This window comes from Pseudopipra pipra, chromosome 10 (genome assembly GCF_036250125.1).
Source record: "Pseudopipra pipra isolate bDixPip1 chromosome 10, bDixPip1.hap1, whole genome shotgun sequence".
Taxonomy (NCBI): Eukaryota; Metazoa; Chordata; class Aves; order Passeriformes; family Pipridae; genus Pseudopipra; species Pseudopipra pipra.
In genome coordinates this window covers 6,180,856-6,205,184 of record NC_087558.1, presented here as the reverse complement: position 1 = coordinate 6,205,184, position 24,329 = coordinate 6,180,856, and the positions used below count along the sequence as shown (strand labels likewise).

The 24,329-nt window shown below is 37.4% G+C and overlaps 1 protein-coding gene across 2 annotated transcripts in view; it reads right to left on the bottom strand.

Moving 5' to 3' along the window:
- Nucleotides 1-24,329, bottom strand: part of NAALADL2 (N-acetylated alpha-linked acidic dipeptidase like 2) — a 436,265-nt gene that overhangs the window by 19,202 nt on the left and 392,734 nt on the right. For both annotated transcript variants that reach the window (XM_064665876.1, XM_064665875.1), the window contains one exon: nucleotides 7,427-7,520. In XM_064665876.1, coding sequence (XP_064521946.1) covers nucleotides 7,427-7,520 — 94 coding nt within the window. The remainder of the gene's footprint in view (nucleotides 1-7,426; nucleotides 7,521-24,329) is intronic.

Sequence of the window (24,329 nt, the reverse complement as noted above, 5' to 3'; positions counted from 1 at the left end):
TCTGGAGAATAATTTAAAACCCAGAAAGGTAAAATGCATGGGTTGAGATTAGGGCAGTTTAAAAACAACCAACCAACCAAACACAACAACAACAATAATAATACAGCATTGAAAAGGGAGAAAGAGAGAGAGGAATAAAACTCAAGACAGGTAAGTGATGCACAGTACAACTGCTCATCACCTGCTGAGCATGTTCAGCAGGGCCCACAGGAGCAATCAGCCCTCCTGGTCAACTCCCTGCAATTTATAGATTGGGCATGATGTTCTATGGTATGGAATATCTCTTTGGACAGTTTGGGTCAGCTGTCCTGGCCATGTTCCCTCCCAGCTTCCTGTAAACCTCCTTAATGGCAGAGCACAGAAAGTGGAACATCCTCAGGGTAAGCACTGCTAAGGAACAATTAAAACATCCATGAGTTATCAACCTTAATCTCATACTAAACCCAAAACACAGCACTGTACCAGCTACTAGGAAGAAAATTAACTCTACCTTTGTCAAAATCAGGAGAAACATCAACCCATTTCTCAATTTATTTATGGATGGAGTCTGAAAGGTGAGCACATAATAGGAATGGAAAAGCAAACAGGTATAATGAAGAAATCAAGGAAATGCCTGAATATAATATACTGTCCCTCTCAGATGGAAAAAGAGATTTGATACTGGATAAATTCCAGTAAATGAAAAGGAGTTCATGGATCCCCATGTACTCCTGCCATTCAGCTAACACATTCCAATCCAGCAAAACATGAAATGATCCAAAATACAGGGAGAGACAGATGCTGGCATGAGAGAAACTGTCAGATTTTCTGAGCTATCAAGACAAATTTCAACAATGAACAGGAGCTCCCTGTGAGAACAGGAGTGAGAGAAGATGGTTTATGCCTGCCCTGGTTTGAGACAAGGTTCTTTTCTTAGTGGCACTTGACCAAGCCACCTTTCCCTAATTAGAATGGATAACAGGCACTCTGGTACCTTGATGGATGGGACTGGTATCTTTCTGATTAAGTCTGAAGTAATTTAAATTCTGATCAAGTTAGGTTGATGCATCAGAAAAATATTCTCCAAGTATATAAACTTGGTACACTTGCGATATTTTGCAAACTATCATTATCCTTAATTTTCAAATCTCTGGCAAACATCCTGTGCAGCTGAAGAACTTGCTATTCCCAGGTACGTAATGTAGGCACTGTGCATACCTTACCCCGGGACTTCTGTCCATATGGAAATACTTAAATTCACCCTGTTAGAAAGAATCCTTTGGTTTCAGCATAGCACTTTGTATTCCAAGTAACAGAAAACATTTATAATTTTTAAACAATTGCAAATGTCAGCTTTGCCTTTTCAATAGGGAAGGTGAGATAAAGGGAAAATCCATCATTCCATATTTGGAAATGAAGCCAACTAGACCACCCTTTCAAACATAAAAATCCTGTACATGCTCCCACTCATTCTCCACAGCATTTGACACCTAAACCAACTACATTTTTGTTTACACTCATAAGTAAGAAGCACTGTTTACCACACACTCTAGATCAGCTCTCAGAAAACACACGCCCAGGCCCCTTTTTAATACTTCAGTACAAAACCTGCAAGTGTCTATGGCCAGTGTTACCCCAGCAAACTAAGGACAGAATGGGCATCACAACACACGGAACTTCACTGCCAAGGGAAGCTGTGATTTATACTTGTTTCAAGTTGAGAAGCTGGGAGTTAGAAGGGCAAATGATCCTTCAAGAGAAGGATGTATTAACTAAAGGTGGCTTAAACATCTTGTGACGCTTTTACAGAGAAAATCAAGCACAAGTATTACTTCACTCAAGAGAAAACAATGCCACGTTATTATATTTTGTATTCTTTGTCCTTTTGTCTTCAGTATGATTCATGATGAATCATCTAAGCTAGCTGTTTAGTTGCTATAAAAATAAAATCGCAAGTACAAGGAAGTGACTCAAGAGCATATGTACTCTTGATCAGAGAATCACATTGTTGAATCTCATTACACTTGCTAAATGTAACTGGATTCTACTCAGAAACAGGTTACACCAAATAGATATTTATTTTTACAGACATTGAATACAGCAGCCTTTCCCCATGTAACTGACTGCTCTTATGAAAAGCAGTGCTAGAGAGTTAACATTTTTAAATTGTGCTTGTGCCCTCTGTTATGAATGTACTTGCCTACAAGTACCTACAGGAGAGTGAGCACAGACAAATCAGCAGTTATGCTTAAGTTATGCTTGTTCACCATGCATGTGAACATGTGTTTGCATGTAAGAAAGAAGGGAAATTGCTTCAGGTTTTGATTAGCTTGCAAATTCAGGATCAGCTATGGTGTGCTGCTGTATTCACTAGGCAGATTTTTCATGCTGTGCAAAAATAGGATGATCAGACCAGGCAGTAGAAAATCTGAATGGGAAAGCTTTGTAGGAAGCACCCTAAAGGGGCAGAAACACAAATCCACAGACATCCTCAGTGCAAAGAATATGTTGCCATCAGCTTCAATTTTGCTACCATGACTGCTATTGCCCAAGCAAACTAATCTGGTGTTGCTACAAGAAGACTCTTTTCAAAGAGGCTACCACTAAAGAGGCATGTTGTGACATATCACTACATGCATGTCAATACAGGAGCAGCCTGGGGAAGAGCAGGCTCCAGAGACGCTTTATTGTGCTCTTTCAATACTTAAAGGGGGCTTTGTAAGAAAGATGGGAACAAACTTTTTTAGGAGGGGTTGTTGTATATAGGACAAGGGACAAAGGTGTTAAAATAAAGATTAGATTTAGACTAGGTGTAAGGAAGAATTTTTTTTCAGTGAGATTGTGAAACACTAGTACAGGTTTCCTGAAGAGGTGGTGGATTCCCCATCCATGGAAACATTCAAGATGTCCCTGCTCATTGCAGGGGGGTTGGACTAGATGGTCTTTAAAAGGTCCTTTCCAACACAAACTATTCCATGATTCTATTAAGCTATCCATGACTTTGTACAGAGCTGCTGAACTTACATGGCCTACAGATACAGATTAGCTGCTCATCCTTTCCCTTCATTATCAAATGTTTTGTCCATGGAAAATGCATTTTTCCATGATTTTTTCTTTTTAAAGGCTGATGAAAGGTACTAATATATACTAACCTTGAAAGGATACTGAAGACAAGATGTCAGTGTCTCATGGTAAAGGAGGTATTTCTGTCATACATACAGATAATCAAGTTTTGCTTTTTTCCCCTCTGTAGCAGTCAAGAATAATGGGTGGAAACAGTAAAAAGGGAAACTTTCTGAACATGACAGACGGGTGGAGAAATTAACTCTGAAAAGCACCCGAAATGATCAGGGAAATACAGTCAAGCAGACAAAATGACGCCAAGCTGAAGACTAGCAGATAGCTGTAGGCAATGAGCATGCAGCCATCAAGTAAATTAGAGAGATATGTTTTTGTATTGATTTTTCTAAGGACAAAGAGTTTAGCCTGATGTTTTGAAATGTATGGGTTGAATCGAGGCTGTGGAAAGTCACGCAGACTTTCCTGGAAATGGCTTATCATAAACCAGATTATTTTTAAACTTCTGCTAGCACTGCCTACTATTGTCACCCCAAGTACTTCAGCTGCTGTAACATCTGTATGACATCCATTCTGGGGAGAAGAAAGGACCTAATTGATAGAAAGCCACACACAATTGACACTGCATCAGCCAAAGAGCTTTAAATCACAGCTATTGCACTTCCCATACAGGGAAAACCAGAAAATCTCATCCACACAATTTGTCTCCACAAGCCTCTCTCTGTCTCAGCCAGTGCCTATCAGAGATGGCTACAATCTGCTGACCAGCTTCACCAGCCTGTGCTGACAGACACAACCGGGGAATATTACCTTGCCTGTCTAGTGCTGCACAGCCACGGGGCTGCAGCACAGACACCAATTTTTGGAAGGTCTGCACGAGTCTAGGTGTGCCCAAGTGACTGGGAATAATAAATGACATCAGCTTCTACAACACCCAAGCAAGGGACATGGTCAGCATCAAACCAGCTACCTTTATTTTTAGAAACTGTGTGACTGAACTTCTTATTGCTGAGACAGTCAGGTGCAAAGGTACAGAAAAGCTTTTAATCCTAATGAGACACCTGAGTACCTCCATCATCAATCCCTGAAACTTCCTGCAACATACACTAAATTTTAGAGAGTATCAAATCTTGTACTTGATTCAACTTGCAGTGAGTCTTAATTTTAAACGCACAGAAGGCACAAGTTGCACACAACTGCAAGGTGTAGTTAATGAGAATATTTGAAGCTGTCACATATTTATGAATTTGTCTAAAAAATCACATCTGTGATTAGACAGACAACAGCCTGACTAGCCCTGGGGACCTGGATTTCAGTCTTGGAAACCATCTCCTATCATTTATGACCATGAGGTTTCCTGTTAAACATCAGACCATCAGCAGATGCACAAAATTAAATGTCTCTCCAGTCACAACCCTTCCTTTCAGATAAACCCAAAAGCAGTAGCTTGTTTCCAAGAGTTCTGGTGTGTGCAAATGGAGATAACACATGTCACTTAACAGCCTTTTTCCCATCTTTCTGAAGTACAGGCCATGAGCCAGATGTGAACATGCTGTGGATGACATAACTTGCTATCCAGACTATCCTGGATGTAAGAAATAGTTTGTAAAGTGCTGAGTAATATCCCATGGAATATAACAGAGATACATCCACCACATTACAGAGTTAAATCCTTTACAAACATAAATAAATGCACTATTAGCAAATACAAAGGTATACACAATCTTTTTTGAGTGCATCCAGGAGACTGCAAAACACTGATTCAAGTATTTATACATATGATTAAACTTTAAGCATGTGAGAAAGTCCAATGGGCAATAAAATGGGTGTTTAAGGGACTGGCTGAACCAAATCCCAGAGGCACAAAATTAAGCCTAATGAGCAAAGCTATGTCATGCAGATTTACCTTCACCTTTTCTACATTTACAGTTTGCATTGATTTGGGGAAGGAAACAGTTTACTAAGACAATGCCACTTTCAACTGGAAATTTCACACAACATAAAATCTTCTGAAGAATGAAGAAACCCATGAGCCATGTTAAAAAGTACATTCAAGTAACTCATTCAAGTAACCAGAAAAAAGACTATTGTATTAATGTTTTCCAAAATGATAATAAACTGTTATTCGACACAAGTTGAAGATAGACAAGACATGAAAGTCATAAGAAAAATCATTAAACAAAACTCCAAAGTGAACAGCTGAGAGAAGATTTATCCTCCTGGCCCTACAGCCTAGGAAATAATCTTCCCTCCCCTGAAGTGGTAGAGATAAATGATCTAACTGAAGTTAGAGGAAAAATGTCAGCTTAAATCAACATTTCCTGTTACTCAAAATAAAGAAAAAAGGAAGAACAATAGCAGACATCTCATGTTCAGTTGAAGGAATACCAGCTGAGCCACACTTTTCATTTGATGATCATTCCCTGCTGTGTTTAAGCTGAACTAAACCAATGTTTATGTGGCTCAACAGAGCTAAAATTACTTGTCTTTTTAGATGCTCACTGATTCCAGACCAACACTTGCCTACTGACTCCTAGGTCTTGACAATGATGGATGGCAAAGATTAAAGAAAAGGTATCATACTTCTATGACTGTGTATTACAGAAAAGTGGTGCTTTATAGTGTAGGGAGTGAATGAAATGCAGGGGCAGCACCTCAAGATTGCAAGAAGTCTTTATGTTTGAGATACAATCTCACATTCTGCTACAGTATATGTATAGTTTGAGTGTGATTTTGTAGAACGTACATTTTTATTTAACAGGCCAACTTAAGATTTCCATAAACATATAAATAAAAATATTTTTGAAAGGCCTTAGGATACTACAGGTAATCTGTATCAGAGACATAATTGGAGACCAGGAAATAACAACATGGTTTTACCTATCTCACATTTTCCCACTGTGAGGTCCTAACAAGACAATGCTTTGGAGCAGTCTTTTAAATTTCATGTGGATTCTTGTCAGGGATGTACTTTTCACAATTTAAGTTCAGTGAATTCTGACCAGAAAACCAGCTTCTAAAATAACTCATTTTGTACACATTCAAGGAATGTGCTAGAATTTGGCAGCTAAATTATCAAAAGATTTATTATTCTTCAAGGACTAAGCTTCTTATGTGCTCTCCACAACCAGCATAGTCATTTAGAAAAGGAAAGAGAGTTGGATCTCATTTGAATACACTAGAATATGAGGAATCTGCGAGGGAAAAGGGACTGCATGGAAGGAGGAAGACAGATGATACTGAAGGAGAAAGTTTATATGGATGAGTGAGACTAGACAGCATTAAAAACTAGACTTTCTCTCCCTCCTTAGACTTCAGGACTGGAGCTAAGGAATATTCTTTTCATAATTGATAAGAAGGCAGCATTTTGCTCTTTTGTAGTCTAGACACCAGCAGAGAATATCTCAGTAACATAATATGGGTTTAGTTCCCTATAACATATTAACATTTTTCCACTACCTGTAGAGAGGGGAAAAGAAAAATAACAAACAAAGAGCAGCTCCCATAAGCAAAGGGAATGCACAACTGCCCCCTGTAACCGGGTTACCTTAAACAGCTCTGGTCAAGGGCTACTGGCTTGATTGGGTTCTGTTGTCGACACAGAAAAAGACACTGCAGAATGCCTGTTCTTTAATCAAGAAGGCAACACAGGAATATCTGTAATGGCACCCCAGTCTCGATGCAGCGATCTCATATCAAGGCATTCATCCTATATCTAGCAAACAGTGCCAAACCCAGAGTCTACAAGAATTATCTCTGCACAATTTCCTAGTTACCAGCGACTCCTCTTTACTTTCTGACTAGGAACTTTCTCGTCCGTCTCCCTAATCCCAACCCATTGTCCCAAACATGCTGATGTCAAATATGGAGCTTGCAGGGTATCAGGGCTTAGACAGTTCCAACAATATGTATCGGTAAATTATCTTGCTTTGTCACACCTGAAAAAAGAGAGAAGTTAGCATGCTCTGCAACAAGGTGAGTTAGTGGAATAAACAAGCAAGGAAGATGACTGTGAAAATTAAGGAACCAAATGATAATGGGATTAGAAGCCCTCGCTTGTACTGAATAAAGCCTTGAAAGGAATTAAAATCAAGTTCAGTCACAAAGTTTGTTATTGTTGACTGTAATTAGGACATTTTAATACTAATTATTGCTTAATTGACAAAGTAACATCAGAGGAAATATAAATATTTTATAGATTTATTTAGCAACAAAACCCGCATTTTATTTAACACTATATAATGACACTGTTTAACTAGTAAAATCACTGGCTATCATTGAAGTGAAAATTGACAATACATATCAGGGATTAGATGATTCCTTTTTCTCCTGAATTAATGGAGAACAATACTCCTCTAAAGAAAATTACCTTTGAGACTGTTCTGAACTTCTAACGCGATGTCGAGGGCATTAAACGGCAAAACTGGTTCATTGGCAATTTTCAAAGTCACTTGTCCTGTTAGCTGAAAAATACAAAAAACCCAAACAAGTCAAATTATTTCTGCCAGATTTAATAGCCAGCACTTCTTTTGGCATAGCACATACTTGCATTACCTTGGATTTTTAGAGAAAAATTAATAAATCCCCATTAACACATCTTTGTGAATAGGAATGTGACCAGGACCATTTCCTGTCTAACACAGCATTACAAAATGTTCAGAGATTACAATTTATGACCACACACAAGAATTCTGTGCAATATGTCTTCTGTGGACCCAGGATGTTGCAGGAGTCTCTGAAGGGCCTTAGTTTTCCTTTGTTTTCAAATAAAATGTCTCAATACTCTAAACATAGGAATGAGGTTTATTGTTTTACTGGTTTAAAACCAGTTCTCTGGTTTTAGCTATTGGATTTTGAGAGTTTACACAACTAAAATAAAATAAATGATCACAGGCATTAAGGATTTGGAGATCAAGCCCAGGGTTAAATGCAAGCTGACCTGAAAACCCACTGCCTTTTGAAGTGTTATATGACAACTCAATGCCCACAGATGTACAGCTTCCAAACTGGAGAGAACACTACACTGTGTAGTGAGTTACAGTAAATTACAGAAAGGCATTCCCAAATGAATGAAAGAGAACTCTCAGTCCACTCCAGACTAGATGTCAGCACCTGTCACAAAGCTCAATGGCATAAATGCTTCTTTTTCAACAGTTCCACAGATGAGGCCAGGGACTGACTGGCCTGAGAGCTTTTTTCCACTTATTAGAAGGTTGACTCTCCAGCTTGAGGCTTAGACATGCTACAGGGGCTCTGTATAGAAATACATCTTTCTGCTGAACCATACCCAGCCTGTGATTAAACAGAGGATTTCAGTCTCTAGGCTGCCAAGTCCATCACTGTTCATGGGAGCTGTAAAAACACACTGACAAAAACATGCAAGAAACTTTCATTCATCTTCTTCATATCTTGATATTGCAAAAAGGGAAAAAATACCCATAAGGCTGTGCTTTAAATGGAATGATGGCTGCAGGTGATGGTGACCATGTTGATAAAAATGTGGACTGAATAGAATCATATGGCACAATACTTCCCAAGGTGTTGGGGGAGCAAGAATAATATCTATCCTTCAAAAGCAATATGATAGCTTCTGTGTCAAAAGAAGCATTTTAATTCTACAATAGAAAGCAGCAGGAAAAGCAACAAGCCTTAGTAATATTAAAAACAAGAGTACAGCAATTGAAAAGGAAAACCATCTCCCAGGAAAGCGGATGAAAGCAGGGTAATATCAGAAATACAAGTTTCCTGGAGAAAGATTAATAGAACCCCACAACATTTCCCAGAAAGCATTAAAGAAATGACCTGGCCACAGACTAGTTCGGGTATGGAGACTGAAGGAACATGCTGTGTATCAGACTGCAGCCTCCATCTGACCAAAGACATACTGTGAAGCTATTGAGATTTACCCTCAGATAATACAATACTGAAAAAGGCATGAAGAAAAAAAACCCCTACCATATATACAGTGAGAAAAAACCAGGGAGGAATAATGTTATGTCAGGCCATTATCAGGAATAACAAAGAACTAAGAGTGAACTTAAGGATGAAAAATACTGTGTTTGGACATCTGTGTTAAAATACTACACATTAACCTCTCATGAAACCTTTCTCCAAACTTCCCAACTGCACAGGTCAACAGTGCTTGAAGGCCATTACATTTTCTAACAGTGATTATACCTGAAAGTATATCCCTGAAAGTATATCTGGGTTGGAAAGCATTAGAAAACATTGGTCTTCCAGATATCAAAGAGGTATTACAGAAATACAAAAAAATAAAACTGTGAGGGCAAACAGAAACCTGTACCAAACTGTATCTAAACCAGGTCCATATAACCCAGCCATGAGCAACTGTAAAAAATCTGTTTTAAATGTCCAAATGCCATACAAAATCCTTCCTTGTCCTGCACGGAATTCTTTCAAGATAGAGTTGCCCAGAACATTCACACTCTGTCAGTTGCTGTGGATAAGCAATGTTATGAAATAACATCCTAATAAAATACCGTGTAGGTATTCTACATGGAGTCCAAAGCCATTGAACCCTAAATAGCACTGTATCACACAAACCACTCAAATTCTTCCTTGACACCCCATTTCTGCAAAAACTTGGTAATGCAAATACATATTCAGATATATTTTAGGGAGGGACATCAACAGTTACACATTTCTACTGATACTTTACAATCTGTTACTGCAATGTTTAAAAACACAGAAGTATGGAAAAAAATGATTCTTTTCTAAAGCAGAAAAGTGGCATTAAAGAGGACAATACCCTAATAAGTATCTTTACTTTCATCATTATCTCCTACAGAGTCTGGCTTCATATTTGTAAGTCCTTGTCTTATTTCTATTTCTTCCAAGTGATTTTAGTTTGCTTTCAACTACGTAAGACCAAAGCTGTTTTCTCTTTCCTATTCAAATAATGTGGTACCATCAAAATCTTATGACTGACTGAAGCCCTTTTGGAAATTTTACAGTATCTCTGTCTGTAATACTGCAGACATCTGTGTGTTAGCAAACAGGTAACAGCGGTGTTTATTAAATCACGTACTTCATAGGCTAATCTGGAGGAAATCAATCACCTAAAGGAAAGCTCAGAGCATTGATTTGAACAGAGTAAGTAATAATGCTGCAGAAGCATATATCAAACCCACATAAAGCAGCAAGACAGAAAAGACTACTGATTTCTTATTTATGGTCTTATTTTTGGATATACAATTCCCATGAGTACAACACTGAATATACATGGAAAATAAAGACAAGCTTCTGTTCCCTTTTCCTAGGTGAAAAATGGATCAGACTGACTATTGAATTATTAAATTCAAGAATAACTTAGCCAAGAATAAAGACAACAATTTTCTCCTAAAGTGAAATGCTAAAGCGGCATAATTGATTCTATTCCCATACTGAAGTGGTTAAAACACTAATGACAACTTCTCAAATAGCATTTATACATAATAATACGCATACAATACACACAATAATTGATGTAACATTTGCACAATTATAATGTCTAAGGAAAGATTTTAGAGTTCAAATGCTAATTCACTCCATAATGATTTTCTTATACATTTTTAACACTTTCACTATATTTGGCTGAGGGAAAGGTGTTCTTCAGTAAACAAAAATGTATTTGGTCAACTTCCAATTACTTTAGAGATAAATATTAATATAAAACATAACAATAATTGTAGAGTTATACAGTATTCCTTCCCTGTGGGGGTGGTGAGGCACTGGAACAGGCTGCCCAGGGAAGCTGTGGCTGCCCCATCCCTGGAAGTGTTCAAGGTCAGGTTGGATGGGGCTTGGGGAGCAACCTGGGATAGTGGAAGGTGTCCCTGCCCATGGCAGGGGAGTTGGAACAAGATGATCTTTAAGGTCCCCTCCAACCCATGCAAGCTGCAAACTGCAAAATTTTGCATACTGCAAAATAAATCTGAATATTTTGAATAGGTTTATACTAAAGTAACATTTTTTTAAGGTCTTTTACCTTATAGCATAAACATCTTTGCAGGAAGGAAATAACTACTGTTCCTGCCTTTATCTCTCTGGCACCATGCAGATCCAAAAAGATAAAAAACCTCACAAACTTCAAAAAATGCTGATGTTAAAGATGATTCAGTATCACATGACACTTCATAAATGAAGTTGTAGGTTCTTCTCTCTTCCAAAGTTTTACAACCTACTCATTTAGGAGCTATGTATTCTTGCAATGCTAACCAACTTACAAACCTGATTTCACTACAAAAGCCAGTTCTCAGGACATCAGGTGGATCTGCACCACTCTCTTAAGGACCGTGGCAAAAAAATAATACCTGGTTTAAACACGCACAATATTTTCCTCTATGTGAATTATATATCTCTCCTTTATTTTTTTTAGCTGCATCAGAATGAAAATAAGAAAACAAAATAAAGTGGAGTTGGGGGGGATTCACCACAGATTTTTATTTTTTATGTTCGCACCTGTTTTTTCTGTGAGTTAAGCTCAGTTTTCAAGGCAACTTGCTTTCTCAAATATCCAAGCTGCCTATTAACAATGTAAAGCATGTCTACTGGCATACATTTTTTTTTTTTTTTAATATGAACAGTTTAAACCCAGGATAGAAAAAATGTGAAAAGCTGCACACAGTCACTTTTACACAGATTCGGTTTGGCTTTGGGGGCATGCTTTTACTGAACCTGCCTTGCAGGGACATGTCTTTAATGTTATCTGGTTCTACTGAAAAGGCAGGCATGGCAACCCGTCCTCCATTCTGTCATAGGAAGAGAAAGATGTATAAAATGAATAAAATGGAAACATATTTAGTGGATACGAAGATATGAAAATATTATGCGTGAGAGAGATCAATCTGCTAGAATAAACATCAGTATTCAGTGCGCAGGCAGTTTCTTTAACACAGAAGTTCACATGCTAGTCTTGTTTTTTGTCTAGTGAAATTTGAAACTGTTCCGTATCGTGCCTGCACTATGCAAACCTCCGTGGGTGTAAGTGCTGAGCCTTTAGGACATTTTTAGTTACATTAAGAGTGTTAAAATCTAAACAGACATCTCAGATTTCTTCATATGTCAAGTTACAAACAACATAACTTCAAAAAATCAGGTAAACTGCCATGTTTATCCCTCTGTGAACACAGCACTTCAGCAGTGTCATACTCCAATTTTACCTGCTGGAATGAATTAGACACAGCTACTTGAAACCTGAGTTGTGCAGCAACAACTCCTTTATATTTCAAGCCCCAAACCTCTGCAACATACTTTTTCTCCCCTCTTCCTTCTTTCTTCCTTCTCTATAATTTTCAGGGGGTTATTATGTAAATTTATTCCATGCATATCAGCAACACTTTACTGAGATCTGTGCACTTTTAGAGGAAACCAGAACACACATGGCAGCTAATCTACCAAAACCATCACAAACCATGTTAGAAAGCAGATAATGTAACAAAGTAGTGCCACAGACCTGTGCAGATTCCCAAATACACTCAACAGCCCTCCCTGCTGCCTACTACAGATTCAAACAACCCTTGTGATTGAGAGTGTGGGACACTGAGCAGCTCATCTGAATTCTGAGCCTCAACTTCCTTTGATATCAGCATCATTCTTTTCAAGTCACGTTTGCCCTCACACCTGGCACGTCTCCCTTCACACTTTATCCCTGGGGTTCACGGATGAGGAAAGACCATGGCAAGATTCTGTGCTGTTTAGGGTGATCAATAACAGCGTGTTGAAAATAACACCTTTTTTTTTTCTCCTGTTTTTCCTTGGAAACGAAAAAGTTTAGTTTCCCTGGCTGGCTGTTGCACTGTCAGTCTCAGGTGTTCATCTTTTGCATCAAGGGTCTCTCTTTCCACATGTACTGATGAGCAGAGTGACCTGCTGAGATCTTATGGCATTAACCCAACAATAAACAACAGCTCCAGTTCCTACACCCATGTAAATAAGGAATTAAACCCCTCCATATATTAAAATCCCCTCTCAGAACCACAACATTAGCAATTTAAAATGTTAAAATAATCAGCCTTCCCTAACTTCTCCACCCTGCAAAATTAAAGAAATACTTTTATATTTTTATATATAATGAATTTGCTTTCTGCTGGTACCCCCCATCCACCCAACTTCCTTCATGTTATCAGATTGCTTTAATTATGCATGAGACATTGAGTCTATTTGAATGAAATCTGTGATTCCCTGGCAATACCAATTTCAGAACCTAGTGCTAATATATGAATGGCAGCAGTTGTGAGACTCACGATAAATTAATGAGCATTTTTAATAGTGGGATCTCAATTCACTGTAGAAAAATTTCCTGCAGAATCAGTCTACACAGCAGCTGTTCTTGAGTTCATCACCCTCCAAAAAAGTTAACTGATTCATACAAGAAAAGTCAGAGGCAAGAAAATGAGAAAACAGCCAGTTCTTTGACCCTCTATTTTTCTGCAAACCACATTCCCTTATCTAGACAAAGAAACAGAAATATGGCCGCAAACGTGTTTGTTTTGACCTAAAGCTGTCAACCTTCAAAATTAAGAATTTCTTAAATATTTAGTAATACCATATGTGTGTTTTTTTTTTTTTTTTCTTACTGAAATTTACCTTGGCATCAGGGCATGTGTTTACATTACAGGTCAAATGATATTCTGAGGTATCATTTAGTTGAACACACTGCATTTTAGGTCAGTAGAGGGCTCCCCGAGAAAGGAGTACGGTGAGTCTATGCTACAGCAGGTGAACAAGAGCACAGTAATTCATAAAAAATAGCTGTTTCTGACCATGGAAAGTGTGAGGTCTTGCGGATATTAAATACTTTACTTTAACACCCCCTTCTATAATTTAATACTGGTTTATTTACTCTTAGCACAGAAAATACTGATTAGGAAATAAAAGTGATTGTGAATAAAACATGGATTCTCCCTCCCTGCAGGTATCCTGTGCAGAGCAAACAGCACTTAACTATTTGTATGGTGGTGGCACACAGCACTAGGCATCCCCAAAATCACATATTAAGATATGCAGAACTATGGCAGCTTGGGATGACACTGGAATACAGATCTCTATTTACACTATGTTTTCTACATGGCTTATGATGAGGTTCTGAGACACTGAAAAATTAAGGTCAAAATTATGCTCTTAAGTGATTAATTTGCTCAAATCTAATTTGTTGGCCAATTTAGTAATATAAGGCACTTAGAGCAGTGAAAGTACATTTTATATAGATTTCACTCACAACTGGGAGGGATCATTCATCCCACTACTTTCACTTGCTTGCATAAAAAAGGAACTCATACTTATCTTGGCTTTGTTTTCTCTGTGCATGTAGAAATTACTACTGCTCAGATCATATTCATAAAAAGTATGTGGAGATATGTATTTTGTGTATATCTAAATGCATTTATGTGAATAAATATCCTCATAGATGGGATATCATGGTGTGATTCTTGGGGTTGTCCTGTGCAGGGCCAGGATGATCCTGTGGGTCCCTTCCAACTCAGGATTTGATATGATTTTATGATTCTATTAAAATAGATATATTTTAAATGGCACTAATTTATAGTGAGCGATGATACCCCATAACCTTGAGGTTATACAGAGTTTCTTCCCAGTCCTACCTTCTATCCAGATCACCAGTGGAGGGGATAAGACACCAAGGGGTCATCCCACTGCTCCTCACACAGTCAGAGCCTGGCCCATTTCGGCAGTTCTCGAGCTTGTTACCGCAGGGCAGACAATAGGGATGATTAACTCACTTCCAAGATAATAGCTTTATTGAGTTAGGCTTGGCACTGTGGAGATGAACTTATGCTCAACCCAGTTTGTTTGGAACTGAGGCAGAGCCACTTTATGCCTGCACAGAACACCCAGGGTTAATGATTACATAGCAAAGCCACCATGTCAACTGTAGAGCACATAACTGTGAGTAGCAATAACCTTGAGATGACTTTCTAATCATGTAATTCATATTTATGTGCGTCAAATTCTAGTGCTATCCAGGCGCAAAGAAAGAGTCAGACTAAGTTCTAGAAGGGCCACTAGATTAAAACTTCTTGTAAAAAAGAAGTTAGTCAGACTTTTCCCTAGTGTGGATGATTACAAACATGCAGAAGGATGTAACAGAATGCTCTTCTGCACTTCTTGAGCTCTGGGTGAGGAGGCCACATCATGACAACACAAATCTTTATATCATTACAAACCCTCATGCTGGATTTCTTAAAGAGAATTAAAAAAAAATTGTTCTAGTGCTAATTCTTTTTTTACCTCCAACTTTAAAGTCAGGTTGCTCTGGTTATCAGCTGCAGACTTGGAGAGTAATGAATGCAGAAAAGTTTGCTTTAATGCAGAATGATTTGCATACAGCATTCCCATAAACCAAGATACCATCACTGCACAGAAAATGACCTCTTAAATGCTTTCATTCTCTGACCCTCTTCAGGTACAGATAAGGAGAGGGAAGCAGTGCTAGATCCCTTTTAAAGCAGCAATGCTAGCTGCCTGAAGCTGGCTACAGGCAGTCCTCAGGAAACAGATTTAGCTATTGTTCTGGTAAAAAGAGATGTAGATAATGAAATATGAAGCAAAATTTATCTCCAATCGCAGAGTCAAAGATCTCTAATAACAATGCTCATGTACAGAATTTGCATCTTGGACAGGTCTTTACTACCTTAAACCAAAACTGCATAGCTTCCTTTTTTTCTCTATTTGCATATGTAGTACAGACATTTGCAGGATAAAACATGCAGCTAGCTACCAATACACACACTTTAGGACAAAAAATGTATTTTTTCTGGTTTAAGCCATAAAGGAAAGTTTCAAGTAAAGAAAGTAAAAGGCCCCTCAGAATAACAGACAGGATGCACTTGTGTAGATTCCTGTGGAATAGTATGAAAACACAGAATGCTGTGATTAACAGCCTGGGCACCATGCTCTTCCACGGTACTAAAGGCCTTCATCGTGTTTGCTCCCAGTTAATTAACATCATTACCTTTCCCTGACTTAACATATGTGTTTAGGAGACAATCAGGATGTTAGCATAACCAGTCCCCCTTACTCACAGGATAATCAAAGTACAAGATGATAGGACTCAACAAGATAATTGATAATTTTGTTAACAGTTGCCAGACAGTTGGCTGGGCCCTGCCGGTCTCGGAGCCTTCCAAGGCAGACAATAATGACTCGCAGATAAAATAAGCAGCAGTGCAAGTCTGCATTTAATCACTCAGGTTCACAAGCACTCCACAGAAACAGAGCAGCCTAGAAAACAGTATGTTGCCTCATAGTCCTAATTAATCAAAGTATCTTCTCATATGCTTCAAGAAACATGCATGAACCAAGAATCTTCCCAAATTAGGAGCAATCCCAGGATCACACATTCAAGGACATCCAAGTACTTGCTAAGTTTCTATTTGATCTATAAAGCCAGTTCTTCTGCTGAATCTACAGGACTCTGTCTGAAACTTGTGGCATTGTTAAAAACTAGATAATAGTCATCAGAGGAGTGCAATAATAAAAGAAATCTGCAATAGGAAGCTTCAACCACAGCTTTCAGTTTAGACCTTGATATCATCTTTTTAATCACTCTCCTTTTACAGAAATGGATTTGATTTAATTGAACTCCAAAAAAAAAAAAAAAGTCTCTAATCATACTTCATCAGCATGCAATTATTATTCAAGGGAAACCATATGTACTATTAGGCACTCTTAATTAAAATAATACATATAATCTGCTTCAGTACCGAACAGTCATTCTCCTTGATGTTCATTATTATTTTTCTTCCATAAATGTGACAATACATTTTTTTTCTAGTTTTCCTCATCTATCTCCATTCCATTTATACACTTCTTCAACATTAATGATCATAACATCAGGACACTGAGATGCATTAATACACCACCATCCTTAAATCTCATATTGTATGACCTTCAAAATGAGTCAGACTTGACTATGGCGATTGTGAGATGAGGACGAGGAAATGCTATTAGAGAAGCCTCAAATTATCTCCTGTTATTCCTGAATTTTATTTGCAATTATGTCTTCTAAGTGGCCATACTGAAAGAAGAATGTATGCTAGGCAGCCGTCAGTCCTTAGAGAAACAGGATTTAGGGAGAACCGGGGACAATGGATGCAATAAATTGAATTTAGGAGTTGAAGAACCTGAAGAATCCCTCCATGAGGGGTTGAGACAATAGTTCCTTGAGGAACTTGTCAAACTTGCACAGTCAATTCAGCACAGACTCAACAGAGTCTTTATGAAAAGATTCATGACATTGCATATTAAAGCCTCCCTATCCTCTCAGACTCAGAAAATCTGATATTTAATGGTTATAGAGAGAAAACATCGCTCTTTGCTCTCTTGCCACCCCTTGATGCAAAGGTACAGCAATTTTTTCCACTTAGGTCACTCTAATCAGTCAGGATTGGAGCACTGACAGTTCATTAAACAGGACAGACCAGCCCTGAGGGAGAGACAGCAGTGAACCACAGGGCTGAGGATCCAAAGGGAGCTGAAAATACATCATTCTGTAGTATAAAGCTTATAAAAAACACCCATAAACATTAAAAGATACATTCTACCTTAAGGGAGAATTATATGGATAATACACTTGGGCTATTCCCAGATACCAGGAGAGGCTGCAGTATCACAATGAGGCTCAATTTTCTTGTTAGGCAATTATTTTAATTAGGGTTAGAGTCTGCTCTTGGGTATATTTGCATAGTATTTACCAAGCCAGAAAGGTATTTGACCTTCTAACTAGTATTAGAATTCAAAGGTGGAATTTCTGTGAATTTTTTCACACTATTTTTTTATCAGAACATTCAATCTTCAATGTAACTAGAATAAGAAGTAATCAGCTGATTTACAATAATAATTTGAAATTTAAACGTCAAAAGGAGATCTGTAATTAAATAGTATAACTTCACAAATGAAGGTGGGGTAAGGTTGGTTGTTTTATTTTAAAAAGGAAACATTAATTAAAGATGAATGTGTTTGGGCCTGAGTAAGCTCCCCTCAGGCTTGGGGAAAATGCCAAGTCTTACAAACTCTTTGAGTCTTAGGGAATCCCAGGTCAGTTTAATGAACCTACTGTAGTATTTTATAATTAGCTGGCATGCTCCTGAGCCTACCATTTTACCTGAAAAAGAATACCCTCACCCTTCTAACTTTTCCCTGAAAAAAGAATTAATAAAAGTCTAATAAAAAGTCTTTCTCATCACAAAATATTTATAGAAACAGAGAAAGAAAACTCAGATGAATGTTCTGTGCTACAGAATGGCCCTTGAAATTCATAAGGAACCCTAGCAATAAAACTTAAAGTATCTGAAGGTAAAATTGAGATTTATTACCACATCTGGGTCTGTAATCATACATCTGTTACTAAAATCAGCAAATTATGATGGTCATTTCATTCCACTGCACCCTATCTTTATGTGGGTTCTGTATTAAAATGATAAAGGCATCATGATGTGATGGCAACAGAAAATATTAAATAGAGAAGCACATTTTAAAAGCATATAATCTTACAATACTGCAGGAAATGTTACTACTTGTTCAAATGACAGCAGTTAGTGCTAAGAAAAAAACTTAAAAATCAGTGTTTACCTACAGAACTGCACTGTGGTTGCTCCAGGTACTTACCTGTTCTGAATATCTTTCTGTTTAGAATCAGCATTAGTGTCCTAGCACAAAAAAGACACTACATGTCTCAGAAAACAATTCAAAAGACATCTAATCTAAAGCACTTTTCACTTACTTTAACCTTACTCTGCAGAATGAAAGGAGTGGGGGTATGGCAATTAATAGAATCACGGAACAGTCTGGGTTGGAAGGGACCTTAAAGATCATCTCATTCCAACCACCCTGTCATGGGCAGGGACACTTTCCCTGCTCAAAGACCCATCCAACCTGGCCTTGAACACTTCCAGGGACGGGGCAGCCTCAGCTTCTCTGGGCAACCTGTGCCAGGGCCTCACCGCCCTGACAGTAAAGAATTTCTTCCTAATATCCAACCTAAACCTACTCTCTTTCAGTTTAAAGCCATTAAGGCAAAAAAAAAATATGCAAGGCACAGGTTACTTAAGACTCTCTGGTGAGACTTGTTGTAAGCACTACAGTGCCCTGACTCACCTTGTTGGTAAGCATCATATTTTTGTTCCCTTCTGGTCTTGCTATATTGAATCCTTTTGCTTTGGCTTAGCCAAATGCCTACTTGTCTCCAGTTTTAGAGTAACTGTCTGGAACAACTGAGTTCATTGTAAGAGGTCTCAATATGGGCAAATAGACAAGGAGATAAGTCTTGCCCAAATATAAGGACAAGATGAAGATCTGATGACTGTAGTGAAAGAATAAGATAAAAGGGAAGTTGCTGAAGAGACTGGAGAGTGGAGGGGATAGAGTTTGAAAAAGGTATAGAATTAGGAAAGAAAAACAAGTTGGACTTTGCTGCACAACAAGAGGAGACTGGGCAATGTCTGAAAGATGGATAGATTAAAAGGATAGCTGAGGAAGATCACATCAGAGAAAAAGTCTTCAAATGTCCTTCAGCATACTGTAATCAGTGTTCCCAGCATAATTATATATATGTTCCCAGCATAATTTCCTCATACTATGTCAAATTCTAAATAAATTGTCCCCCAAACTGAAAAGGTGCTGCAGAATATGGCATTGACCCACAGAGAACAAATTAGTAGGAATGCTGATTGCATCCAAAGTGATCTCTGCAAGCCTGTGTGTAAGTGCACTTCAATACACAGATCAAAGAAAAACTCATCTCAAAATTCTTCTCTGAAGACAGTATCAGATAGAACTATTTTTCAGACCTAAAAATAAACTAAGACTTCCTAGACTCTGAGAATTCCCCCTTCCCCCACCCAGTTAGAAAGGCAATGTGTATGGGCATTCTGAATAGCTTTAAACCCAATGTAAATAATCTTCAAAAGAGCTTTGATATCAGAATGAAATTTCTAGAACATATTGCACTATGTCTACATAGTACATCAAAAATACAAACCACATTTTAAAGTTTTTCACTTGTATTTTCAGAAAAACTAAAAAGCCCTCCAGAAACTCTTCTGATCTCTTGGGTACAGGATAAAGCTGTAACAGCTTCTGAACCCTAATGAACAATATTTTCATCCAAGCCTCATACAATAATATGGGGCATTTTTGCAGTGAGGAACTGATCAGAATTTGTATTTAATACTGGATTTTAAAACAAAAAAATTAAAAGTTTAAAAAAACCGCCTTTTTTCACTTACAGACAAATCTTAGAAAAAGACAGATTTTAGAATTCACTCAGTCGCCAAAATCAGTACATAATAAGTAACAATAAGTACAATATACAGGTTACAATAAGTAACAAACTCTAAGTTTCTTAACACTGTTCAAACTCCATTTCCCATTATTAATACTGACCTCTCAAAATATTTGAAACAAGAAAACTGGAAATAACACTAAATCTTGGGGCTTCTGGGCACTGCTAATTGGGTACTGCTGAGGGGTCACAGTCCCAAGAGAGCCCCGTCTGCCCATTCCCAAATGCTTAAATTTTCCATTCTGAGAATAGCAGTACTCTAGACACAGTATCATATTACACCACTATAATATGCTGATTTTTTAATATTTATTTTACCTCCAATCCTCCAGCATTCCTCTGCACAAAACCCCCACATCCCTGAGACAGAGGTTAAACTTGACTGAGGACAGATAGTTAATTGCCTTTTCTGCTTACTCTGCTTAAGTAACAACTGACATTTGCAAAAGAAGGGATGAAGGGGGGGACTAGTACCAACTAAGCTGAGGGTTTTATTTGTGCAGAATATTACATTAAAGAAGCCCAGTAGCTATTAGTGATTATTAATCTTCATTTACAATAATAGCCATATTTAACAAAAAAAGAATAGGCTATGCTGCAAGTCATGAAAAAGCCTTTTTAATTGTCAGCCCTGCTAGTCTAAAAAAGCCTTCAACCTATTCATTCAGTTATCATTCTGTAGCTTATAATTAAAGTGCTAACATATATCAGAATTCTTTGATCTCAGAATAAAGGATCTTTTACCAAAGAAATTAAGAACACAGTAGTTACAGGAAATTCAAGTTTTCAAGTAAAAATTAAAAGAAACAATCAAAAGTAAAGTAATGCAATTAAGGAAAAACTATTTCTGTTGAGTAAGACAAGGAAAAAACTTTGTGAGAAGTCACTGTGGATCATGGAACAGCTCATCAAATAAAATAGCACAAGACTTTTCTCTTTGGCAGTTAAATACAACCTAGGAAGAAAGGAATTAAGTGTATTGTACCAGCAGGAATGGACTAAATGACCTCAAAGTTCTTTATCTTAATCTAACAAGCAGAGGTAATTCATATGTCCTGAAATCTAACTTCAATTAGCATGAGTTATCACAATGAGTCACAATATCTCATCCAGGGTATTTTATTTTCATTCTGATTTCATATTTGAGGGAAAAAATAGCCAGCAGCATGTTAGAAAGTCTGTCTAAATTAATGCAAATAAAAAACCCTATGTGTAGTCATCTGCACTATGTACCAGCATTATTTTAAACACTGAAGGTCAGCAGAACTCTTAACAATCTTGTCTCTTGTGTCTTACTGATTAAAGACAGGATAACCAAAGATAGAAAAACCCAGAATTAATTTAGGCTTTTACTCTGCTAAAAAGAATCCTCTTGTATGTTTGGAGATGTGTTTTCCCACCCCAGGTTAGATGACAGGTACTAAAAAAAGCTGGTAACTAAAAGGGATAAAGTCAGCAAACCAGCAAGATCCTAAACTGCTTATCTGCCAGTACCACCAGTCCCTCTGAAAATAGAACCCGAGCTTTGGAATAACATATCAAAAGCAACTCAAAGACATGAGTGGACACCAGGCAACCTTGGCTTTTAACTCTGATATTGTCAACCCTTCCCTCTCTATCTGCTTCTCAGGAAAAGTGAACTTATTTAAATGACAAGAGTTAAAAAAAAAAAAAGTCAATGAAGCCTAATTATATACCCTTGCTATCAATCTGTATTTGGTTTCCATGAGCCTTGGATTAGGCAGTTCAATAAATTTTCTAAACAATATAAACATGATACTGTTGCTGTTTAGCAGTGTAAAGGATGTGTTTTGCATTTTTCTCTTCATTACTTTCTTTGAATTAAAACTGCTAAGCCAGGCAAGAAAAGCAACACAACTCAGTCTCAGTGAACTAAGCCAGCCAAGCTCAAAGTGAGAAAGAGCTTCTTTCTTAACATTAAAAATGTTCCTATTAAAACCACATGACTCAAGATCATCTTGAGTATTGCCCACAGGACCTCTGAAAGCATGATTTTGAGTTTTGTTGCCTTTTGAGACACTATGAAAGCTAAGATTATTGGAACAGAGGGTAAATTTAAAGTTATTAGGTTTTCATTCGCAAAGTAACCCTTTAATAATTTGATGATCTACCTAGTCACATGAGAGTGGAAGCTTCAAAGTCCACTACAACTATTTAAATTATGGTAACAGTAGTCCAAGAAACACAATTATGCATCAGATGAGACTGCAGACTTTTACAATAGAATATATACTTCCCCATGTTTTGTTCTGTTATGCAGAAAATCCAGGTAAATCATACACTCAAAGATCAGAAATTTGGGCAAGTGGACTGTGCTTAGCTTAAGTTCAAATAGTTCTGAAAAGCTCAGGCAAAGATTGAGGAGAATAAATGGTCACCTTTTTTTTTTTTTTTTTCTAGTTAAGGAAGATTTCTGTCAACTAACAAGGACTCAAGTCAGGCTAGAAAAAATATTTTCTTCTGTCAGTATTAAACTTTGGTTAGCTTCTCTCCAAAAAGTTGAACTGCTTCATGTGTTCAAATAAAACTCAAAAGTTGGTAGAAAGAGTAAGCTTAATAACAAGCATGTGTTTTCCATAGATTCTATGAAAATTTAGGGAACTGTCCAAGCTGAGAATAGAAATTTTAAAAAAGTACTGTCTTCAAGTCTTTCAGCCTTCGGAAACTCACTGTCTTCTTTGCCTGCCCATGAAAACAACAAGTGTCAACCTGTAAATCAAATGACTATATTTCTTTCTGTTTACTTTCCAATTTTTCATGACTGCTTCCATATTTCTCCTATGAGTGACACACAAGACCTGTGTTCTGATGGAGAAAAAGCTGAGCTCTAAAGCAGAGTGCTCCTCAGGTTAATACCCTGCCAACTGCTTTGAACAGAAATGTATGAAGTACATGAAAAAGACTGTGGACAGACATATCCCAAATAAAATAAAATAAAATAAAATATAATTAAAAAACCCCTCAAAAGTAAACTCACACCTTAAGCTGTTAACAGAGAAACGAAATTAAAATAATCTTTCACATTAGAGCTACTCTAGAGGAGAGTTCTCTATGTTTATATCCCTTATAAATTGCTTTTAAAAATTAAGGTAAGACTACTAACTGAATTGCTGCTACATATTTGAGGGTCTGAAACATTACTTGCAAGTAATGTATTGAAGAGAAACACATGATTTTTGCTATGCATTATCCAGTTTAATCCTCTGTTTAAAAGTCATTTACACAACTTTAACAGATTATGTTATATAATACAAAAGTAGGAAAAAACAAAGAGGAATGAAGATATGGAAAATCCTTGTTAGCAGCTTCTTGATTACAAAAATGTTCTGTTTATAAAGCATCCTTACACACAACCAAGGAGCTCAACAAGGGGCTAGTGTCCTAGAATATTTATGGTCAGTAAGAGATGCTGTAGGTAAGCAAACAAAAAAGACAGACAGTACAACCAGGCTGTAATATCTGAAGTGCCAAACAGATTCCTCAAAGGTGAGTTTGGAGACTCAATCTCTCAGTCTCACGTAATAAATACACAGATTTCAGCCCAATTCATGTGTAATAATGATTGCCTTTTCTAGTTTAGGCTGTGTAACCAGCAAATGATCATTGCCATGGATTATAGACTTTACAGCAGTGAGGACTGTGATAGTTTAATTTGGTCAATTATTTCCTTGCCTTCAAAAAGTTCTAGAGCATTAAGATGTTTCACTAAAATCCCCTATTTTTAAGTACAGTAAAAGATATGATTATATAAATGGCTTAAAACGAGATACTGGAAAGTCATGACAAGTAAAAGGTGTATTTTAAGGCAAAGAGGTAGTTTTTGTTGTTCCTACAGTATTCTTACAAGACCAACTCTATTTGTATGATCTACATCAGTGAAGGAATTCAAGCTGAAAGGTACAAAACTTGAAGGCTTTTAATTAAACGAAACATATTTCAGCAGCACATGGCA